This window comes from Salvia miltiorrhiza, chromosome 2 (genome assembly GCF_028751815.1).
Source record: "Salvia miltiorrhiza cultivar Shanhuang (shh) chromosome 2, IMPLAD_Smil_shh, whole genome shotgun sequence".
NCBI classification, from domain to species: Eukaryota; Viridiplantae; Streptophyta; class Magnoliopsida; order Lamiales; family Lamiaceae; genus Salvia; species Salvia miltiorrhiza.
This window is the reverse complement of record NC_080388.1, coordinates 39,970,487-39,992,348: the sequence shown is the minus strand read 5'-3', so window position 1 is coordinate 39,992,348 and position 21,862 is coordinate 39,970,487. Positions and strand designations below refer to the sequence as shown.

General features: G+C 36.5%; 1 protein-coding gene and 1 long non-coding RNA gene across 2 annotated transcripts; one reads left to right on the top strand and one right to left on the bottom strand.

Moving 5' to 3' along the window:
- The first annotated feature begins 8,725 nt into the window (after window positions 1-8,725).
- On the top strand, window positions 8,726-18,520 carry LOC131007601 (RNA polymerase II C-terminal domain phosphatase-like 1). Its single transcript, XM_057934508.1, has 17 exons — window positions 8,726-9,477; window positions 10,415-10,888; window positions 11,093-11,303; window positions 11,391-11,548; window positions 11,635-11,705; window positions 11,788-11,893; window positions 12,302-12,385; window positions 12,651-13,232; window positions 13,342-13,405; window positions 14,902-15,032; window positions 15,114-15,167; window positions 15,396-15,492; window positions 16,679-16,887; window positions 16,980-17,066; window positions 17,557-17,622; window positions 17,787-17,860; window positions 18,133-18,520. The coding sequence occupies exons 1-17, from the start codon at window positions 9,205-9,207 to the stop codon at window positions 18,239-18,241; spliced, it is 2,850 nt and encodes a 949-aa protein (XP_057790491.1). The 5' UTR covers window positions 8,726-9,204; the 3' UTR covers window positions 18,242-18,520.
- LOC131007602 (uncharacterized) lies at window positions 8,961-10,407 on the bottom strand. The gene is made up of 2 exons (XR_009096177.1): window positions 9,969-10,407; window positions 8,961-9,516 (listed from the first exon to the last, which is right to left on the bottom strand). It is a non-coding gene; the product is annotated as an uncharacterized LOC131007602 (long non-coding RNA).
- Window positions 18,521-21,862: the final 3,342 nt, after the last annotated feature.

The window sequence follows — 21,862 nt, the reverse complement described above, 5'->3', positions numbered from 1 at the left end:
TTATAGAAGGTTTTCTCATCCACGGAAATCGAGGTACCGTTAAGCGACGCGATCTTGGATATTGCATTTTCGTTCCAAAGCAAGAGGTAGATTGGGTAAGAAACCCCATGCCAAGAACTTGTTCATAGCCGAGACATCGAAGGTAAAGTTCGGCGGGAGAGGACAGAGTGAGAGTTTGGAGCCATTGATCTCATAGAATCCTCCTCGGTAGACTCTGTCTCTATCGGCGTCGGTTTCAAATGAGAAGACCAGCCAACCTGCCTCATGAAATGAAATTTTACAGCCAACGGGCCATCTTTTTGCAAAGACTTGGACATGTTCTTTCCTTGGTAGTTTACCTGCAATGAAACCAAGGAGACAATATCCCCACGAGAGACTTGTTGCAGCATAGTCTTCAGGTTCAATGATTAGAGTATCGCCCACAAGTGTTGGCTTTTTGTGAGGTAACAAGAGTTTATTTTTGTCAATGGTAAGTTTATCACGAAAATTTCCAACATTTCTTACCCATGGCGATACACGCCATTTCCCATTAATAAGCCCTGCATGTGCCGAGCTCTCAAGGACCAGTAGGATAGGGTCAGCATTCGCAGTTGGCACAGGCTCTGCATTTTCAAGGTCTTCGATGTCGCCATCTTTATCATTCAAATTCAAGAGCCTGAGCTCCTTTTTTCACGCCATCCCAGTTTGTGAATCAAGGAGGGCAAGCTCTTCTTCTTCTGTGATTTCAGGCGGATCGACGATGACCTCACCAATGTTAACGTTGGTAAAGGATAGGCTGGGGGAGGTAACGTCTCTATAGGATGGTGCAGCATGGCCAGCTCCCTCACTCGTAGTAGGGTTTGATTCATTGTTCTTACCAAGCACATGGGAAGGATTAGTCATGTTATAAATAATTTGAAGGTCATCTCTGTCCAACCTTACAAAAGCGAAGCGCTGGAAGGTCAGCTCTTGGAAGATCAGCTTTGGAAGGTCAGCTCTAGCCAACCTTACAAAAGCGAAGCTCTGGAAGGTCAGCTCTGGAAGGTAAGCTCTGGCCAACCTTACAAAAGCGAAGCTCTGGTAGGTCAGCTCTAGAAGTTCAGCTCTGACCAACCTTACAAAGCAAAGCTCTGGAAGGTCAGCTCTGGAAAGTCCACTCTGACCAACTCCCTTTTTTGGAAAAATAACCGGTGCCGCCCAAATGTCTGGGGAGGGGGAGCGTGACCTTGGGAAACTACACAACACCGCCCAGATTTGACCGTTGCCGCACGTCACCTAGGGAAACTACTCCACAGCACAGCCCAGATTTGACCGTCGCCTCCCAAAAATGTGGCCGTTGAAATGTTTCCAGCCTTTGCTTTCGACTGGTTTGCACCGGAGAGTTTCCGTCAGCTTTTATCCTAAAGACCACACAAACAGAAACTTCCGGCCGAGTGGCAGCGAAAATGGTAAACAACTAATAGCAAAAACCACGAGACAATTCGGTCAAAGTTACCCACCGAAAAACAGAGACCAAAATAACGAAAAGAACAATCAAAGGTCTCGGATCACACTTTGAGAATAATCAACTAAAACTCCGTAAATCAAACGTGATAAAACAAGTAAGTGAAAGAACAGAAGGATTTGGTTGATTATTACAGTCCAGGAAGGTACAACCGGAGTTATCAAAAAGGGAGAAACAACAAGAGCGCTTAAGAAAACCGTGTACCGTTCACCGGGGATATGGCTTCGTGAGGAAAAGACGATGTACTCAGACTTCCACCGCCTTGTAACCTTTCACCAAAAGTTTCAGAAGGCCTCCAGATTCCAAGGCAGTGTACTCAAGACTTTCACTGCCGGAGTTGTAGAGGGTGAGAGGGAACCTCAAAGCCAAGGGTTTAGAGGGAAGCCCTTCGGAGAGGTTTCTCCTACCTTAATACCGCAAGCTTCCTTTCCTTGACACAATTTTCTCGTTCGCAAATGATAAAAGAAGTTGATTCAATGGATAAAGGCGTGAAAGAAATAATTTTCGTGAGAAGGGAGAGAGTTTTCTCCGGCGGAAAAACAAGAGAGAAAGAGGCGTGAAGTCTAGAGAGAAGTGGGAGCACTTCTTTCTATTGAGTTGTTAAGTTGTCTATGGTTTAAATTGCATATTTTTGTGGAATAGACTACTCATCCGTGCTCGTGTTGTTTTTACAGGTTTTAGACTCAATTTGGGATGATTTTGAGGATATAGAGAGAAGTACATGAAGAGACGAGTCCGTAGGCGAAAATGAAGGTCGATTCGGACATCGGACGAGGAGTGCGCGTGACAGAGGAGGAGGCGCTGGAGGGTCGCGCGAGTCCAAAAGTCCATTTTTCAGCTGTATACGTAATTTTTGGGGTATTTTGAGTCCTACTTGACCTAGGGCATATAAATACTCCCCAAGAACTTATTCTCGAGGGTTTTTATCACCTTTCATCATATTTTCTACATCTTTTGAGAGCTTTGAAGAGACGGAGAACATCATTGGAGAAAGATTGAAGATTCTCAATTCTACTACGGTTTCATTGTTGAATGTTTTACAGTTTTATTGATATATTGATTTTTAGTCATATGTCTAGGTGTGGCTAAAATCTCTTTTTCTCAAGGTTTAGGGAGTAGACATGATTTGAATTTCTGACTGTTTGATTCAATTAATTGAGATTATTATTCCTTTTTATGTTCTTGTTATAATTGTTTGCTTTATTGCTTGATCACCAATTTAGCATAATCATAGGTTTTAATTTGAGATCGGGAGATGATGATTATTACCTGAACTAAGAACATAGAACACATTTATTTTAATTCTAAAGGGAATTGATAATTGTGAGGGCATTAATCCTACGAACTTTTAGGAGTTACATGTTAGAAGTGTGATCCAGGGATGGTAACCTTGCATGTAATCAACGGTTTGTATGCCACGGGAGTGAGTATGAACTAGCTTAGAGATTGTCTTAGGAATCATCTTATTAATTGAATTGAACATGTTAGTTAGAAGTATCTGTTGAAACCTTTGCCTTGGAAAATCTTCTCTTATTTGTTACTCCGCATTTTCATAGTTTGGTTTATTTTCTTCCCAGTGTTTATTTATTTAATTTATTTTCAGAACCAAAACTCTTATTTTCGTGATAGAGTAGAATAATTTATGATAGGAATTGGTTAATTCAGTCTCTGTGGAATACGACCTTACTTGCTACTGTACACAATTGCACCCATACACTTGCGGCATGTCAAATAAAATAGCGAACAATATTCTAGGGGGTGTTAATGATGGACATGCTGAAATTGAAATACCTGATGACATTCACTTAAAATTTTTAGGTGATCCTATTGCACCAATTGTTAATTCCACATACCCTTTTTCGGTGGATGCTCCAGATGATTTGTCTTATCTTCAAGATAGAGCAATCCTTGCTCCAACCCTAGAAATAGTTGATACAGTTAATCAGTACATGATGTTGATGAATAAATTTGAAAGTAGGCTATATTTAAGTTTGACAAAACATGCACTTCAGAGGGAATTCATGATGTTCTAAACGATGTCCACACAACAGAATTTTTTAATAGTTTGAAATGTTCGGGAATGCCCAATCACAAGATAAATCTAAAGGTAGGTATACTGGTCATGTTATTAAGAAACATTGACCATTCTCAAGGACTGTGCAATAGAACACATTTGGTGATTACAAAACTTGGTAACAACGAGTTGGAGGCTAAAATATTGACCGGTACTAATTCTGACCAAAAAATGTTGATTTCTAGAATGTCTCTGACTCCACCAGACCAACGATTTGCATTCAAGTTTGAACATAGACAATTTTCTCTTATTGTTTCGTATACCATGACAATCAACAAGAGTCAAGGACAATCTCTGTCACATGTGAGACTTTTTCTAAAAAAATCAGTATTCTTTCATGATTAATTTTAGGGGTTATTTCCATAAAATACATCAAGTTTGTCAATTTTCTGGTTTATATCATCACTTTTTTTTTTGCCAGAAAATACATGAATTTATAATTTGTTCTCAATTGTCCCATCATTTACAATTTTGCCCAAATTAATCTGAGGTGGCTGCCGGATTGCTAACGTGGTTGCCGGAATTGCCAACGTGGCTGCCGGAATTGCCAAATCACACATACACACCTCTCTCTCTCTCTCTCACACACACACACACACACCCCTCTCTCTCTCTCTCCCCTCCAACCCACCCGACCGTCCCCTTCTTCCCTCCCCCAACCCCACCCAACAGACTGTCCCCCTTCCCCACCCACGCCACCACCACCAGCCCGGCGGAGCCCCTTCCCCCAACCCCGCTGCAACCAAACCCCCCCTCCAATCCTCTACAATTGGTGATTTTGTGGATAGTGATTTTGCGGATTCCCTACAATCCTCCTCATTTTCGAGTTCCCCAAAATCGGCGCAGGATTCAATTTCCTCAAACGATAGCAGAGCTTCGTTTTTGGAAGCGGATAATGATTTTGTGGGATGAAGCTCGAGGATAAATGTGGCAGATTTCGAGGGTTTTGGGAGCGGCGGTGGAAGGGGAAGCTGCTGGCTTTGGGGGCAGAGGAGAAGAGGGATTTGATAGCTGCGACGACAGCGGCGGAGGAGGGGCGGTCACAACTGAACGAGGACCACGATGGGTGCTGCTGCTGCGGTGGCAAGGGCGGTGGCTCTGTTGGGTCTGCGGCGGAGGGGGGGCTTTGTTGGCAGGGCGGTCGCAGCTGAACGAGGACCGCGACGGGTGCTGATGCTGCGGTGACGGAGGAAGGCGGCGAAGGGGGGAGGGTCTGAACGGAGGAGGATCTGCTGGTAGGGGAGGGCGGCAGAGAGGAGGCTCTTCTGGCGGGGGAAGGCAGCGGCGGCTCTGTTGGTGGAGTGTGTTCGTGAGAGAGAGAGAGATGTACGTGTGTGTGTGTGTGTGTGTGTGTGTGAGAGAGAGAGAGAGAGAGAGAGAGAGGTGCGTATGTGTGATTTGGCAATTTCGGTAGCCACGTTGGCAATTCCGGCAACCACGTTAGCAATCCGGCTGCCACCTCAGATTAATTTGGGCAAAATTGTAAATGATGGATAATTGGGAACAAATTATAAATTCATGTATTTTCTGGCAAAAAAAAAGTGATGATATAAACTAGAAAATTGACAAACTTGATGTATTTTATGGCAATAACCCCTTAATTTTATGTTGTTGTTTCAAGAGTAAGAAGATGGAGTGGTTTGAAGATTTTAGCATGTGATAAAGATAATATTAGCATATCGAGTACAATGAATGCTGTCTACAAATAAGTTTTTCAAAACTTGTAGATTTACTAATTTGTGTTATCATACTTTATTCAATTTTACAATTGTCAGGCTTACATTATTATTATTATTATTATTATTATTATTATTATTATTATTATTATTATTATTATTATTATTATTATTATTATTATTATTATTATTATTATTATTATTATTATTATTATTATTATTATTATTATTATTATTATTATTATTATTATTATTATTATTATTATTATTATTGTACCCCTATTTCAAATAATACAATTAAAAAAATCCTTTAATTAATTAAAGGTTATGTGTTTTTTTCGATACAACACAATAATTATTTATTTATTATTTTAATACAATACAATGTTAATTATTATATAATAAATTATTATAAAAAAAATTACAATAATTTATCCCGTACATATGCACGGGTGGAAAACTAGTATCCTTTACCAAAGAATGTTACCCGGTTTCACACAAGGCGTAGCAACTCTTTCTTTCAAGATTGTAGGCTAGCTACGGGTCCCTTTCGGTTGGGGTCTGCCCCGGGGGCGCTTGGGCGAGCGAGTGGTTAGTGGTCAATAGAGCCACAACAAGCTCCCCAATTTGACCCCTTTATTCTCTTATTTCATTATTCGTTTTTGCTGCGGTCCGATATCGTAGGTTCAAATCCTACATAGCGTGATTTTTTCTTCATAGATCCGTAACAATGCAAAGGACGCAAGCAAAGGGCAGTTGCCCATATTAGCTATGCACCCAACTTTCATATAGCCATGGAATTGATCATCAACTCATGACCTTAAAATTGGAGTTCCATTTGTCGTTAATATATAGAATATGACTCTATTTGACTACTTCAAATATCTAATTGACCAGTGAGCTATTATTGTTAATAGTTTAACTTGATATAATTTGACATTATTATTTTTAAAGAGCAAACTATAGTTAAAACTTAATTGTTCCTTATCATATTATTACCGTCACATGTGATAAAAGGGAAAACAATCAAATTAGTGTACAGAAGTTTTCCGCAATTACTTATCTCTCGAAAGAGCTAAAACATTATTTAGATAAATAATTAATATCTATCTATCTATTTATTATATGAAAACACAGTTTGTGGCAAAATGGTAATTAATGAATCATGTTAAGGGTATTTACAAAATTATATTTTCTCTCTCCTCTCTCCTTTTCATCACACGATTTCTTTCAATTTTCCATACATACTTTTTTTTTTTCTCTCTCTCATATTCACTTTTTCATATTTTTGTGATTTTTTTTTAAAAAAACATCAAATTTTATTTTAAAAAAATATTCATTGTATATATCTTAAATTAAAGGTAAATGCAAGATCTTTAATTTGGTATAAAAATTATCAAATATGAATTTAAGATAAATAAATTATTATATTTTAAAATTTTAAGATATTTATTTTTTCTCTCTCCTCTTTTTTTAATCAAATTTTCATATTTTTTTTGTCTTTTCTTATTTATATGGTTGTTTTAAGGTTGTCGTTATTATTAATATTTTTTCTCTTTCATTCTCTACTACAAAATTTTGTTTCTACTCTCTTCTCTTTTGATAAAAAAAATAAATATCATTGAAACATTATATTTATATGTTGAATTATTTTATTAAGCATAACATAAAGATACCTTTAATTCTTTTGTGGAAATATCACATCTCCTTAATAATAAACAAACGTTTACTTTTTCTCTTTGGTTTACTATTGTATATAAATTTAGTGGCCTTTGCACATCAATTTTGAAATATATATTAAAATTATCCAATTATTATATATTTTTTATTTTGCATACTCACTTATTTTTTGGTCAAATTTTGTGCTGAAATACTATATGAAATCCTACGTACCATATTTGTCGATTACTAATACAATGTTAATTTGGGCATATTAAAATAATGTCATTTACGTTTAAAATTAGCATCTAACTAAATAAATTAAGAATAGAAGTATTAAATTGAAAGAAAGTGAGATGAATGAAGCTAATGAGATAAAATGACAAGAAGTAATCCAAGAAATCAAAGTAATAGATAGAAACTCTTTTTGCTGCAAAAAATATGATTAGATAAGGATTAGGAGAAAACGAAAATAGGAATTAAAATAATTTTAGGGCTTTTAATTTTCTAACAGCTTGAAACGACGTTGTTTCCATCCAGCTGACGTTATATCTATTTTACACACAATCATATTTATGTCCAGCTGGGATTATATGAAAAATAGAATTTCAAAAATAATTTTATTTTATGATTGTGAATGAAGATATTTAATTACTATATAATAATAATGTGTGATGTCAATTGCCATTATAAGTAATTTAAATAGTTTACAAATAATTATAAATATACGTTTATATACCATGTTCAAAATTATAATCAATAAAATTTATAAACTTTGAAATAATACCTTTTTTAGCAAAAAAATGATTTTAGAAATATATTTAAATAAGTATGTTTGAAGGAGAAAGCTAAAGCAAAATGATATATTTCATTTTTATTGGGATTTGTATTTTGGCATCAAATAATTATTCAATTCTTTTTATTAGTATTCTAAAAAATTCTAATAATATAATTTATTTTCCTACTGATCAATTGAAGCTTTTTTAATAAGATGACATTGCATGATTAGCTCATGTTTAAAAAATATATATTGTGATGTGAATACTTTTTTTTTAAAATTATTTCTTCGTTTCTTTTAATTTGAATGATGTGTTTATTCTATAATTTTAGGGAAGAAAAACAAAGTTTTCCATCAAATAGGTGGAAAATTAAAAATGATACTTTTGAAAATTATAAAATAAAATTAAGGATCTTTACTGAGTAATTGATGTAGATTATTTTAATTTTTTAAGAAAAAATAATTTACATTTACTTATATTCTAACTATATTTAATATTTATTTTTTTATTCATTTGATACATCATTTAATTTTTTTTATAAATTAATATGATTAAATAAAAAAATTTAAAGGTCACGCCACAGAGGGCTCGAACTCAAGACATTCGGTTTTAGACATTAATTTCTAATCACTTAGCCGATACACACACTATATCGTTTAATTTTGATGCAAAACTATATTCGCCGTGCATCGCACGGGCAAGTGTACTAGTTGTTATTATAAAAGAGATATCTCATCCACAATAATGTACTATCATTTTATTTTTTTGGGACATCACCTTATTTTATAACTTAGTTTACAAACACTATTTTATGCTTATTTACTAAAAATCATTTTTAGCCATCATTTAATTCTTTAATTAAATTCAATCTCAATTAGTTTTTTTTGATACAATGAACTTTTTTTTTATTATTAAAAAAGATATTTACCCATTTTTTTATTAAAATTTGTGGACCGAGGTAATATACTTTTTTAGAACAACATTTTATTTTTTTCGAAACAGAACAGAACAACATTTAATTAAAAATGTTTACGAGGAGTAAATGACATCTGCCACCCTGTAAAAGGGGCGAACCCAACAAAATAAGCGATAAAGAGAGAGAGAGAGCAGCTGCCACCCTCTATAAACTTTTCGAATCTAGGGTTTTCTTCAGAGTCGTCACGCACAGTCCTACACCTAAAATCTCAAAATCTGATCTAAATTTCACAAAATCTGGAATTCAACCATCATCACAGGCCAAAAATCGTCGTCCAAATCTTGATCTGAAAACCCTAACATTTCAGTTATTCCTTCTCACCGCCGATTTCTTTACCATTCGATCTATAAATCTGGAAAGGAAAACGGACAGATGAATATACAGCTAAAGGAGAAAGGGTATTTGGTTGATTGATCTATTGAAATATTGAAAAAAATTTCTCCAAAATTGCCCGACGTTGCGAAATCGGGGGAATTGACTGAAAGAAATTCAATTTTTTTTTTTCATTATACATCTCTCTGTATTTTTCTCTTTAAAGATTAATTTTGGGTGGATAAATGTATGGAAAAGTGGTGGTGGTGTATGAAGGGGAGAGATTGCTGGGAGAGGCAGAGTTGCAGCTGCAAGACGGCGGCGCCGGATTGTTTAAGGCGGAGGAGATTCGGGAGATTCGCGTCTCCCATTTCTCGCCGCCGAGTGAGCGGTGTCCGCCACTCGCCGTGCTACATACCGTAAACTCCGCCGGAATATGCTTCAAATTGGAATCTACAGCCAAGAATGTGGAATCGCCGCTTTCTGTTATGCACGCCACCTGCCTCAGACAGAACAAGGTATTGCCCACAAACAGTACAGAAAACTTCAAAGCTTGACTGGAAAAAGAAATACTCCATTAAAACAGACACTCAGTTGATTTAATTGAATTAATGAATAAAGTCTTATCTATAAATATTTGACGATTAAAAGATCCCAAATTGGCTAATTTTTCTATTTTTATAAGTACAATATAAACATTTAAAGACAAGATTTTCGATGTTGAGATAATACAATTCTCTCCACAAAGCGTTTCAATTTTTGGGATCATACTGACCTTTAGACACAAAGCTATCAATTTTGGGGTGATAAAGTTCTGACACAGAAATGTACAGATTTTCTGGTATTAGACTTTGATTCTGATAAACTCGATTCACTGTTGGTTAAAGATATGGTATCTGAACACGTGAGCAAGGACCAAAAATTTCATCTCTAAATTTAATTATATGGATTGATTTCATTATCTGAAACTAATGGAAATTTTGAATCTAATTCAGGAGAGTACTCTAACCTTTTATATGATGCCAGTAGCGTCCATGGTAGTTTCTAGGGTTTGAACATATGAATTTGGGACACTTTAACAGGTTCAATTATAATTCTGAATTCTCATTGGGATCTAATAGCGTAGGACCCAGAATTTCTCATTCCCATTTTTAGAAACTGATGAATTCTGGAAATTTCTGGAACATTTTTCTTCAAACTGGAAGTCTACCTCTAAACAATGGCTATCAGTTGGGAACAAACTCTCTTTTTTGTTTTCGTAACTTAATTTTGTATATGCCCTCAAACTATCCAGATCTATTTGCTTTTACATTAGAACATAGTAATTTCAGTTCCCAAACCTATCTCACATATGGTTTTCCATCATAGAGGTGCCCTATTTTGAATATCATGTGCTGACTATACAGATTTTTATTGAAATGTTTATCCTCTTAATTTGCGTATTTTGATTTTCAGACGGCTGTGGCATCTATTGGAAGAGAGGAGATTCATTTGGTGGCAATGCATTCAAGAAACTATGGACAGACCCCTTGTTTTTGGGGGTTCAATGTGGCATCAAGTCTGTACAATTCTTGCCTTGCTATGCTAAATCTCAGATGTCTTGGCATTGTATTTGATCTTGATGAAACATTGATAGTTGCAAATACATTGCGTTCGTTTGAGGATAGGATAGATTCACTGCAGCGAAAAATAAATTGCGAGACTGATCCACAGCGCATTGCTAGCATGCTAGCAGAGGTTAAGCGCTATCAGGATGATAAATATATTTTGAAGCAATATGCGGAAAGTGATCAGGTAATAGACAATGGGAAGGTAATCAGGTCAGAGTCTGAGGTGGTTCTCGCTTTGTCAGACAAGCAACAAACAATTGTTCGTCCACTCATCCGACTACAAGATAGAAATATTGTTCTTACTCGCATTAATCCACTGGTAAATACACCTTGTTCCACCCTTTTGGTCTTTAGTTTTTGTGAGTGTTGTATATTGTCTCAGTGCTTGAGTTTGTTTCATTTTTCTGGCCATAATGCAAGGGCTTGTGCCTCTTTTCCCTCTTAGAGAGGGAGTAAGTGAAGCAATACTATCTTTCAATTTTTTATTTTTTATTTTATGAAAAGACTCTTTGAACTGCTACAGATACGTGATACAAGTGTTCTTGTGAGATTAAGACCTGCATGGGAGGATCTTAAAAACTACTTGATTGCTAAAGGCCGAAAGCGCTTTGAGGTTTTTGTTTGCACTATGGCAGAAAAAGACTATGCCTTAGAAATGTGGAGACTTCTGGATCCCGGTTCGAATTTGATAAACCCAAGGGAGCTTTTGGACCGCATTGTGTGTGTCAAGTCTGGTAAGGCCTGATAAACTGTATCCTTAACTTCAAGGTTCAATGAGATTCATCTCTGATGATCTGACTATCTATTGGACCTGTGTACAGGTTGTAAGAAGTCACTGTTCCATGTTTTTCAAGATGGAAACTGCCATCCTAAGATGTCCTTGGTAATCGATGACCGTCTAAAAGTGTGGGATGAGCAAGATCAACAGAGAGTGCATGTTGTTCCTGCATTTACACCCTATTTTGCACCTCAAGCTGAGGTAATTAAATCTTACCGAAAAACTTTGCTTCCTGGCGAAGTGATCTAGTGCTTTTGCCAACTTGGTTTGAAACTTATTACCTGCAGGCCAACAACAGTATCCCTGTGCTCTGCGTAGCAAGAAATGTAGCTTGCAATGTCAGAGGTGGTTTTTTTAAGTAAGTTTCTCTTGTTTGGTTTGTTTTCTAAGACTTGCTTCCTATTACTTCTATAGGATTTGACTCAATATGTTTGTGACAGAGAGTTTGATGAGGGTGTAATGCAAAGAATTTCTGAGGTTGCATATGAAGATGATATCAAGAACTTGCCTTCTGTACCTGATGTGGGCAACTACTTAGTTTCCGAGGTTCTTTCACAAGACATAGATTGAATGCTTTCTATGGTTTTATGTAGCCCCCAAAGTGAAACGTAACCCCTCCCCCCCCAACAAAAAAAAAAAACCCCTCCAAGATACCTTTTTATGCTCTTATATATGCAGTTATCGCATATGTATACCATTATTCGTGTTCAAATGCTTATACCAATGAAAGATACGTGTGCTTACATATTCCAATTCTACATGTCATGAGAGTAAAATCTTGTTGACACCAATAACCTTGGAAAGCTCAAGAGTTAATGTCTTTTTTCAAAGTATTCCATCTTTAAATGCTAATTTATGTTGTTGAATGAATTGGTGATTTCAAGATTAATCAGCCTGTTTGAAGCTTATAAAAAATTACGTGCTGAGCAGCATACACTTTCTTTTAATGCGTAGGATGACCCATTGGGTTCTAATGGCAACAAGGATTCAGTTGCTTTTGATGGAATGGCAGATGCTGAGGTGGAAAGGAGATTGAAGGTGAAATGACTCTTTCTAGGAATTAAGCCACTTGTTATTTTATTTTATTTTTAAATGTTGAGATCGTCAGTTTCCTACGATACACACACCATTGGAAAATAATTATTCTTATTGCTATTACAATTATTTAATTGGGGTGGGAGTGGAGGTAAAAATACATAGGTCTCAAGGCATATCACTTCTTGCTGCTGGCACTACTGTTTCTGCTGGCACTTTTCTTATGGGATATACACATGTTAATTGACCTCGAGTTTTAAACTTTCAGGAGGCAATGTTAGCTTCTTCAACTGCTCCTAATGCAATTATGAATTTAGACTCAAGAATAGTCTCAGCTCTCCAGTTTGCCACACCTTCAACGTCTTTTGCAGTTCATCCACCAACTATACAAGGGCCAGCAATGCCTTTGCCAAGTAAGCAATTACCTCAAGTTGCAAAACTGTTTAGAACACCATCAGCTGGACCTGGGCAAGCAGAAAAGACATTGCACAGTTCTCCTGCGAGGGAAGAAGGTGAGGTACCAGAATCTGAATTAGATCCTGATACTAGGAGGAGACTGCTCATTTTGCAACATGGTCAAGACATGAGAGAACAGCCTCCAAATGAAAATCAGTTTCCTGCTCGACCGCCTGCACAGGCACCCTTACAAAGAGTTCGTCCACAAGGTTGGTTTCCTGCTGAAGAGGACATGACCCTGAGACAATTGAACCGGGTGTCACCACCTCTGGAGTTCAATGCTGAGGCTCTTCCAATTGACAATAATCAGGCTCGTAAGTCAACCTTTCTACATGAACTGCAAACTTCCATCCCACCTGCCAGGGTTCGTGAGAACCAGAGGCTGCCGAAGGAGGTAATTAGTTTCTCATTTATCCTTCTTTATGCCTTTATCACAGTACGGAAATCTTAATTTCATTGGTGATGCGTAAACTGATTTGGTTTAGCATGTTACACACATGCAGGAACTCCCACAACAAGACCATTTAAGATTGAATGGACCATTGCCTGATTTTCGTTCTATTTCTGGTAAGTCATTGCCCTCAAAAAAGAAACATAGAACAGATACTGCAGATTTAGTACCACATTCACTAAAAATGATCCAGGGCAAATGCATAACATGGAATATGACCACCTTCACCCTACAGGGAAATGTATTGTTATAGTTTCGGAGTCATTTGTTAGCTTGACCAGGTTTTTCTCCAGTTTGTCTTTGTACCAGTTAATCCATCTAGCTAAGTGACTTTCACTATACTGAATTTCATGTAGCCTCTGCCTTTTTAATGAAATTTCAATGTCACATCTTTTTTACTCCTTCCGTCCCATGAAACATGACCAATTTCTTTTCGGCACGAGTTTTAAGAAATTGGTATTTTGTGTGTTAAGTGTGGTAGGTGTAAAAGTGAAAAGGTGAATAAAGGGTAATTTTTTTTGCCATATAAGGAAACTGGTCAAGCTTCTTGGGACAAACCAAAAAGGAAACTTGGTCATGCTTCGTCGGACGGAGGGAGTATTGTATTTATATGGTTGAGTAGCTTGACCAGGTTTTCCTCCAGTTTGTCTTTGTACCAGTTAATCCATCTAGCTAAGTGACTGTCACTATACTGAATTTCATGTAGCTTTGTAATGAAATTTCACTGTCACATCTATTTTACTGTATTTATGTGGTTGAGTAACTTTCTCATCTTCTCTTCCTCAAGGAGGCCAAGAAAGAAAAAAATATGAAAGAAAATGAAATAGTTGTGTGAAAATACTTGTAGAAAATATTAAATCAGAAGATGAGTTATTTTTCTTTAATTATTGTATTTTGTTGAAGCTTGTACTTCCGTGTTAGATAACTTATGATCGTGTCTAATGCTTTTCATCAATAAGACTCATCATGACATGATGGCATCTGTTTATCAATAAGAGTCTTTGTTGGAACCAAAAATTGCTATATTCCCACATCTCTTTAAAGAACCATCTTTCTCACTTCTTGGAATGCACAAGATATATTACTGTAATCATATTTGTATTCCTTTATTTCCATATTGGGCATCATTGAATTTTTCTAATGGGTTTTTCTGTTGCAATCTATTGCCATTACGTGTGTAATCCCATCAAACGTCCATCAATATACCTATTTCTGGAAATTTGATAAATTTCTTCAAGCATGTAAATAAAATAATTGAATTATAGATATATACTCTTTGAAATAGTGTATTTAAATGTTTTCCTAGTTACACATGCTTCTATTGGTTTTGATGAAATTGATGAAAAATTGTAGTTCAAACTAGTTACTCCCTCCGTCCTTATAAAAAGTAACCATTTGTAAATGGCACAGGTTTTAATAAAGTAGTTGAATGTGTTGTGAGTGAAGGGTCTCACTTTATTGTGAGTGGAAAACTTACCAAAAATAGATTGGATACATTTTGTGAGGATGGACGAAAATGGTAAATTGGATACTTTTTATGAGGACGGAGGGAGTACTTTTTTTAACTGTATTCGACAGAAGCAGTAGTAATAACACATGCTCTGTTTTCAAGGTGAGAATAGTCCTGTGGCTCAATTGTCTTCATCAAACAAGGACCTTGATCTTGAAGCTGGGCAAATTGATCCATCTAGTGCAACTTCTGCAGGAGTTTTACAGGACATTGCTTTTAAGTCTGGAACACAGGTGAAACATCTCTTGATCCTTTGTTTTGTTTTTGAGGTCCAAACTCTCTTTTCAATAGATGGTTGTCACAATTACTTGTAGGTGGAGTTCAGGCAAGCTTTAGTATCGAGCACAGAACTGCAGTTCTCTGTGGAGGTGAGATTCAGACTAATAGTTGGCATTGTTCCTATCAACTGGAAACTGAAAATTGGGACGAGTGGTCATATTGGTGCTTCTTCCCCCAGCCTCTCTCTGTATATGTTTATATGCCTATACACCTAATTACCCGTTGATCTGTCCATCTCCTTCCTTCTTGCAAATTCTACTCTCTCTTACCTTGTGGGCGATGTCCAACGAGATTGTATCATCTGTGGTCTTTTGTAGGTTTTCTTTGCTGGTCAGAAAATTGGCGAAGGAATTGGTAGAACAAGAAGGGAAGCACAATGTCAGGCTGCAGAAGGATCTCTTTTCTATTTGGCTGGTAACATACCATTGTTGGCTCCCTGATAGTTGAAACAAATGGGACATTTTAATTTATTTTTGAATTATTAATGTATAATGGGGAAAATGGATTGATTGATTCATGCTTAATAGTGTGAAAAATGAGGAAGGCGTGGAATGCTGAACCTTAGTGTTCGATCTGATGAATACACTTCTATTTCTGCTTGTGAGTAGTTAATATTTTAGACATTTGGAAGCAGTATATTTGGTCTTTAAGTTTGAAAAACAAGAATTGCTCCCTCTGATTAAACTTTAAAGTCCTGACTAGGCTGCTATCTGTAACTTTGACAACTTTCTCTGGCTAAAGAGAGGTTTCATGAATCAAAGATTTAGTTGCTTTGTTGTGCATTTGATTATGAAAGGTGTGCTGCATGGGCTTATGATGTTTCCATGCAATGGATAAGAGCTTCGCCTGAATTGTGCCAAACTTACAAAAATTGTTTTGCATATATCAAGGGAGGTGACTCATTTGAAGCTTGTTAGTTTTTGATGAATATGGCCCTTAGGTGGTTCACGGATCAATACAGGGAAGTATTTATTAGCTTAATTGAATTTATTTAGAATATGTATATAGCTTGGCATACTTAAAATTGCACTATATAGAGATTAGATCTTTTCTTTAGTTGGGGATGGGAATGGGGATCGAACCCTTTCTCCCACCCTTACATGGGTGAGGAATACCACGAGGCTACATGCTTGTGGTAGATGTATTTATAATTCTTTTGCACTTAATGTTTCATCTCTTTCTATTATTTGGTAAGGGACTTAGAACTTGGACATTCTTGGACATTCCAGCTCTTTAAGTCGCTCTAAATGTGCCTTGTCTAGATTTTCTCAGTTTCTGCTCAAACATCGGTTGCTATTTTTTGGTTAGGGACTTAGAAGTTTGGTACTCCAGCACTTTTAAGTCGTTCCGGATGTGCTTTTTCTAGATTTTCCCAGTATCTTCTCAAAACTGGGGCTAAGTATTCCCTTTCAGATTATCTGAAGATAAGTCTCGATGGGGTAATTTTTGTCTGCGTGCTTGAATATTTTGGAGTTACTTTTGTTGGATTTTTCAGATGCTCCATTTTGCAATTTAAGGTCAAACTGGAGGCATCATCAGATTGTTGTAAATTTTGGCCTATGGGATGCTTACTAGAGTTCTATAAACCTTTTCATTTCAGATAAATACTTGTCCCAAGTTAATCATGATTCCAGCAACATGCCTGGAAACGGGATTAGTCATGGTAGACTGAAAGACAATTATCTCATTGATGATGTGAGTTCTCGTGAGGCTACACCCTCAAGAGCATCAGTGTCACCAAGGATTCTAGACCTGAGAATTGAGGCCTCCAAGAAGTCAACAAACTCAATATCTGCTCTTAAAGAATTAGTAAGCATAAGAAATGTAACACATGTCTTTTGGTTTTCATGAGGGTGATCATGAAGTTCACATAATATAACTTTTTTGTCTCAATTCTTCAGTGCATGATGGAAGGCCTTAGCTTAGCATATCAAACCCAACCTCAGTTCTCAGCTCATTGGGGCCAGAAAAACGAAGTGTATGCCGAGGTTGGAATTTTTTGTCATTTCTGGTAAATTGAATGCATTAGAAAATGTCGTCTTGCTATTGTTGAAACATACAGCTTCCTCTATTTTTGATGTTTTTCTTTGTCATAATTCAATACCTAAAAATATCCAATCCTCTTAACCTTTCCAAAATCAAGTATGTCTCAATGTAATCTCATGTGGATTAAATGTGAAGTTTCTCCCTCAACTCTTAACTGCTTTTTTGGTGTGCCAGTACAAATATGCTTAGGCGTGCTGATTGAACAAAACTCCTTGTGGTTTCAATATTCAGAAATTTTATGGTTGAACTGAAATTTTTTAATTATGGATTATTTGGAAGGTGTGGCTTGATCTGGACTTTATCTTTTGTTCTTTTGTTTATGTTGCTATTGTTAGATTGGATCTAAGAAGTCTTCGTATACCCAAAAATTGGAGGTGGTGAAAGACAGTAGATAGGTGATTCTAATTATTCTCATTTCTTTTGTCAATTTAGGTTGAAATTGACGGGCAAGTACTAGGCAAAGGAATTGGGTTAACATGGGATGAAGCTAAATCAAAGGTATTCTGTTTTCCTCAAAACTCACGCCATATATCCATACTTGTATTCTTAAACTTAGATTTAAATCCTAATGCATTCTATGCTGCGTTCATGTTGGATTTCATATCTATTTTTAAAACTGGAAACCGTTTCTTTGATTTTAATCTGAAAACCATTTCATTCAGGCTGCAGCGACAGCTCTTGGTGCTGTGAAATCCATGTTTGGTCAGTATCCTCACAAACGCCAGGGTTCTCCGAGGTGAACTGTTTTGCTTTTTGAGGATGTTTGATTATTCCATTGCCTGACGGGGTTATATTTGAGAATTATTTGAAGTTTTAGGTATTATTCATTAGGTAAAATTGATACTGTAGTGGTCTGTGTGGCATGTAGCATTGCTGCTTTGCATTGTCGATCCTGCATCCATGTCCCATGTCAAAACCAAAGAGATCGTGTGCCAGCTTCATTTAGTTGCTTTGTGCCTTCACCCAATTTGTCCTTAGGTGTGCATGCTGTTTAAATCTGTGGTGCAGATCTATGCAGGAGATGTCGAGTAAGAGGCTGAAACCAGAACCCTCGCGAGTGCTGCAGCGGATGCCATCATCCGCCCGTCCCCCGAAGAATGCTCCTCCTGTTCTGTGAACCTCTGCTTCACTATTCTGCCTTCTCACAAAAGCGCAGTGCCAGAATGGGCAACGTGATGGGGAATTCTATGAACTGGGTGGCTGAGATTGAACTGCAGCCATCAAGTTTGCTCGTGGCCCTCGTCTCTGGCTACCGGCTAGACTTGCAGAAGCCGACCCTGCCCTTTTGTTTTAGTCGCTTCGTGCTTCTAGCGGAAAATTTGTTGGAATAAATAGTTTATTTAATGCCATAATTGCTTTGGTAATTAATGGAATTAAATGATATTTTTGGAATCTACATGTTGAGTAGATTAATTTGATATATTTACTTGTTCAAATCTGTAAAGAATTGAATGAGTAATTAATGCCCAAACATATCCATGGTTCGGACCACTTGTTTGCCCAAACAGTGCACGTGGTGACGGTTAAGGACTGAAGAGACACGACGGTTCGGACCACCTGTTTGCCCAAACCGACGTGGCAGCGGTTGAGGACCGAAGAAACACGATGGTTCGGATCTGTTTGTCCAAACAGGGCACGTGGCGACGGTTCAAGACCGAAGAGACACGCCAGTTCGGACCTCCTGTTTGGCCAAACAGTCAAAGTCAGTTCAAGGAAAACCCTGGACTAGTATAAATAGGGCCATTCAGAATGAGATTAAAGACACCAACGAATTCAGATAATCAATTTGTCAGTTTACATACTCAGTCCCGAGTATCAAGCCGTTCGACCGGATAGCGAACTCCTAGTGCTAATGACTCGTCTATTATCCCGAAATCGTTGTATCTTGGGGGCAATTACTGTAGATCCGCGAGCACCTTTTGTCTACTTTTACTAGCACATGCAATTTTCTGCTAGAGATGGCTAAATGTGATGATGCATCCTGCAAGAACTGCTGGTCGGTCGAGGCACAGGCACGCGATGCAGTTGAGCATTGGAAAGCAGAAGTGAACAATCGAGTTTGAGACATTTTTGTACTTTTATCTGTATTGTGTATTTTATGATGATGTAATGTTTTCTACCTATGCTTATAGGGTTGCTTTTCAGTAAATAAAATTTGAATAAATAAAATGATCATAACTTGAAACTTGGAAGTTTAACCATTGAAAGTGTTGTGTGGTGATAGATAAAAATATATAACATGGGAAAATATTATAACATCTATAATTTGTGATAATATTATCATGATTTAAAGTGAAAAGATGGGAAAAAGAGTTCCCTGGAAAAAGTTTCCTTTCTGCTCGAGGAATTTTTTTTAACTTAGCAAATGTGTGAAAAGAATTGAAAATAGAGGAAAATATATGTATTTCATCATTTTCCATCAAAGAGAACGCACCGAGAGTACGTTTACTTTGATTGTAAAATTTCATTCGAAAATAATTGGATAAGAAAAGATGAAAATATATTATCTTTTTTTCTTTATTTATCATGTCTACTAGAGATGAAAAGATAAAGAAACTGTTGAAAAATATTTTCACACAAAATGATATGTTTGAGAAAATATTTCACTCTGTTCGGAGAAAATTTTCTATTATAATAAACATATGGAAATGATGAAAAAAATGGTGAAAATATATATTTTCTCTCATTTTTCATCGGAGTAGTAAATTTATCGTGAAAAAAAGAGGGATAACAAAAATCTTCCATTTAAATATTTATTTTCTTTTTCCTCATTTTTTTACAAAAGAGAATTTTACCATTTCTCATTCATTCTTTTCACTCCAAGAAGGGATAATACATTTCTAGTGTGATAATATTATTCTTCCTTGGAGTGAAAATGAGGAATAAGAAATGGTGAAATTGTATTTTGTAGAAATTTAAATGAGGAAAAATAAAAAGGGGATTTATAGGAACTTTTTTTATTATTCCTCTTCTTCCCATGATAAATTTATCAAAAAAAAAACCACGCCCTTATTTTTAATATCACATAAAATGCCTATAATTACGAGCATAAAAAATTATATAACTTAAAGAAAGGTTATTATCCTTCATACAAACTAGTGATCGTAGATTAATAAATAGTAGGAGTAGTGCACATTGGTGGTCTTCAAATTATAACTTCTTAGCTGTATAATTTTTTGTTTTTGACTTGTGTAGAAGAATGTCATTAATGGTTAATAGTGATTTTGACCGATGTTTTACCAAATCCCCTTCTTTTCTTCGAAATCAAAATCTCCTTATTTGCTTCCTACAAAGTAGGTTGTTTGAACTTTTATATTCTGGAAAGGTCTTATTTCATTAATCACACTAGTTTGAGTTACCAAATACTTCAACTGCATTTTCATTTTTCATCTTTCGTGTCTGTATATATGTTACAGCTACGTGTCATTTTTGGTGATTTTTTTTTAACCAAAAATATTAAATGTAGTAAATCGTTTATATAGCTTATAGTATTATTTTGGATATCGATAACAATTTATTTAATTACGTAATAAATATCTATCGTTTCATTCCTAACGGTTATATATATAATAAATTGCAAGCTAATTAGTTATTTACCAATTTTATATATTATTATACTGAGTAAAATAATAATCACTTGAGCCAGGTTTAAGTCGTCACTTTTTCATTTCTTCTCAATATTCAACACTTTTCGAATGTAATCCTTCAAAATCAGATCGTATCTTTCAACAGGATTGATTTACGTGTAAACAATAGTCATCGCCACTAAATAAATCATGTCACTCTATTTTGCGGCGGTGAAAGAGAAATTTAGGGACGTTTATTTTGCATAATTGATTATATACATGATTGAATATTTTTATTTTAAAAATAAGATATCTCACTAATTCCACATTTTTCATAGAATAAGAGCACCCGCATCGCGGGTACTCGAGGAGGTCCTCGAGGAGATGGCCGGCTTCGAGGAGGGCGATGCGGCGTGGAGGTCCTCGAGGAGTACCCGAGTTATCGGGTATCCTCGAGTAGGCGCGTGCTCTGCACGCGCCATAATTTAAAAAAAAATTATTTATATTTGATTTTCGACCGTTTCTTCAATTTTTCTTTTTTTTTTCTTTTTTTTTTTTTGCTTTCCAACGGCTCTTTCAACAGCATTCTTCCATTTTCATTTTTTTTTTTTTTTTTAAATCTTCTTTTCTCTCTATAAATAATACTTCTCCATACAACTCATTCACCTACAATTCATTCATCACAACTCACTTTCATTCATCACAACTCATTCCTTCTTCCTCCTACAATTTTTCTTCCAAAAATGTCGTCACCTGAACATGATTCTTCGCCCGATTCCGACGAAGTCGCTGAAAAGTTCATGGAGTTGGTTGAGTTGCAGAAACAAGTGCTTCAATCATACTACCCCCAACCGGCGCCGGAGCCGGCGCGTGCGAAACGTCCCCGATCATACGTCCACCGTGATCGTGAAGAGGCCCATGTACGTCTTATGCAAGACTACTTCGTCGACAATCCAACGTATGGCCCTACTTTTTTCCGGCGTCGATTTCGCATGCAGAAGGAGCTCTTCTTGCGCATCGTCGAGGCTGTTCAAGGTGAAGATATTTACTTTCATATGAGCACTGATGCACTCGGTCGAGATTCTCTTTCTCCTTTGCAGAAATGCACGTCGGCTATCCGCCAATTAGCCACCGGGGTTAGTGCGGATGTGTTCGATGAGTATCTCAAAGTG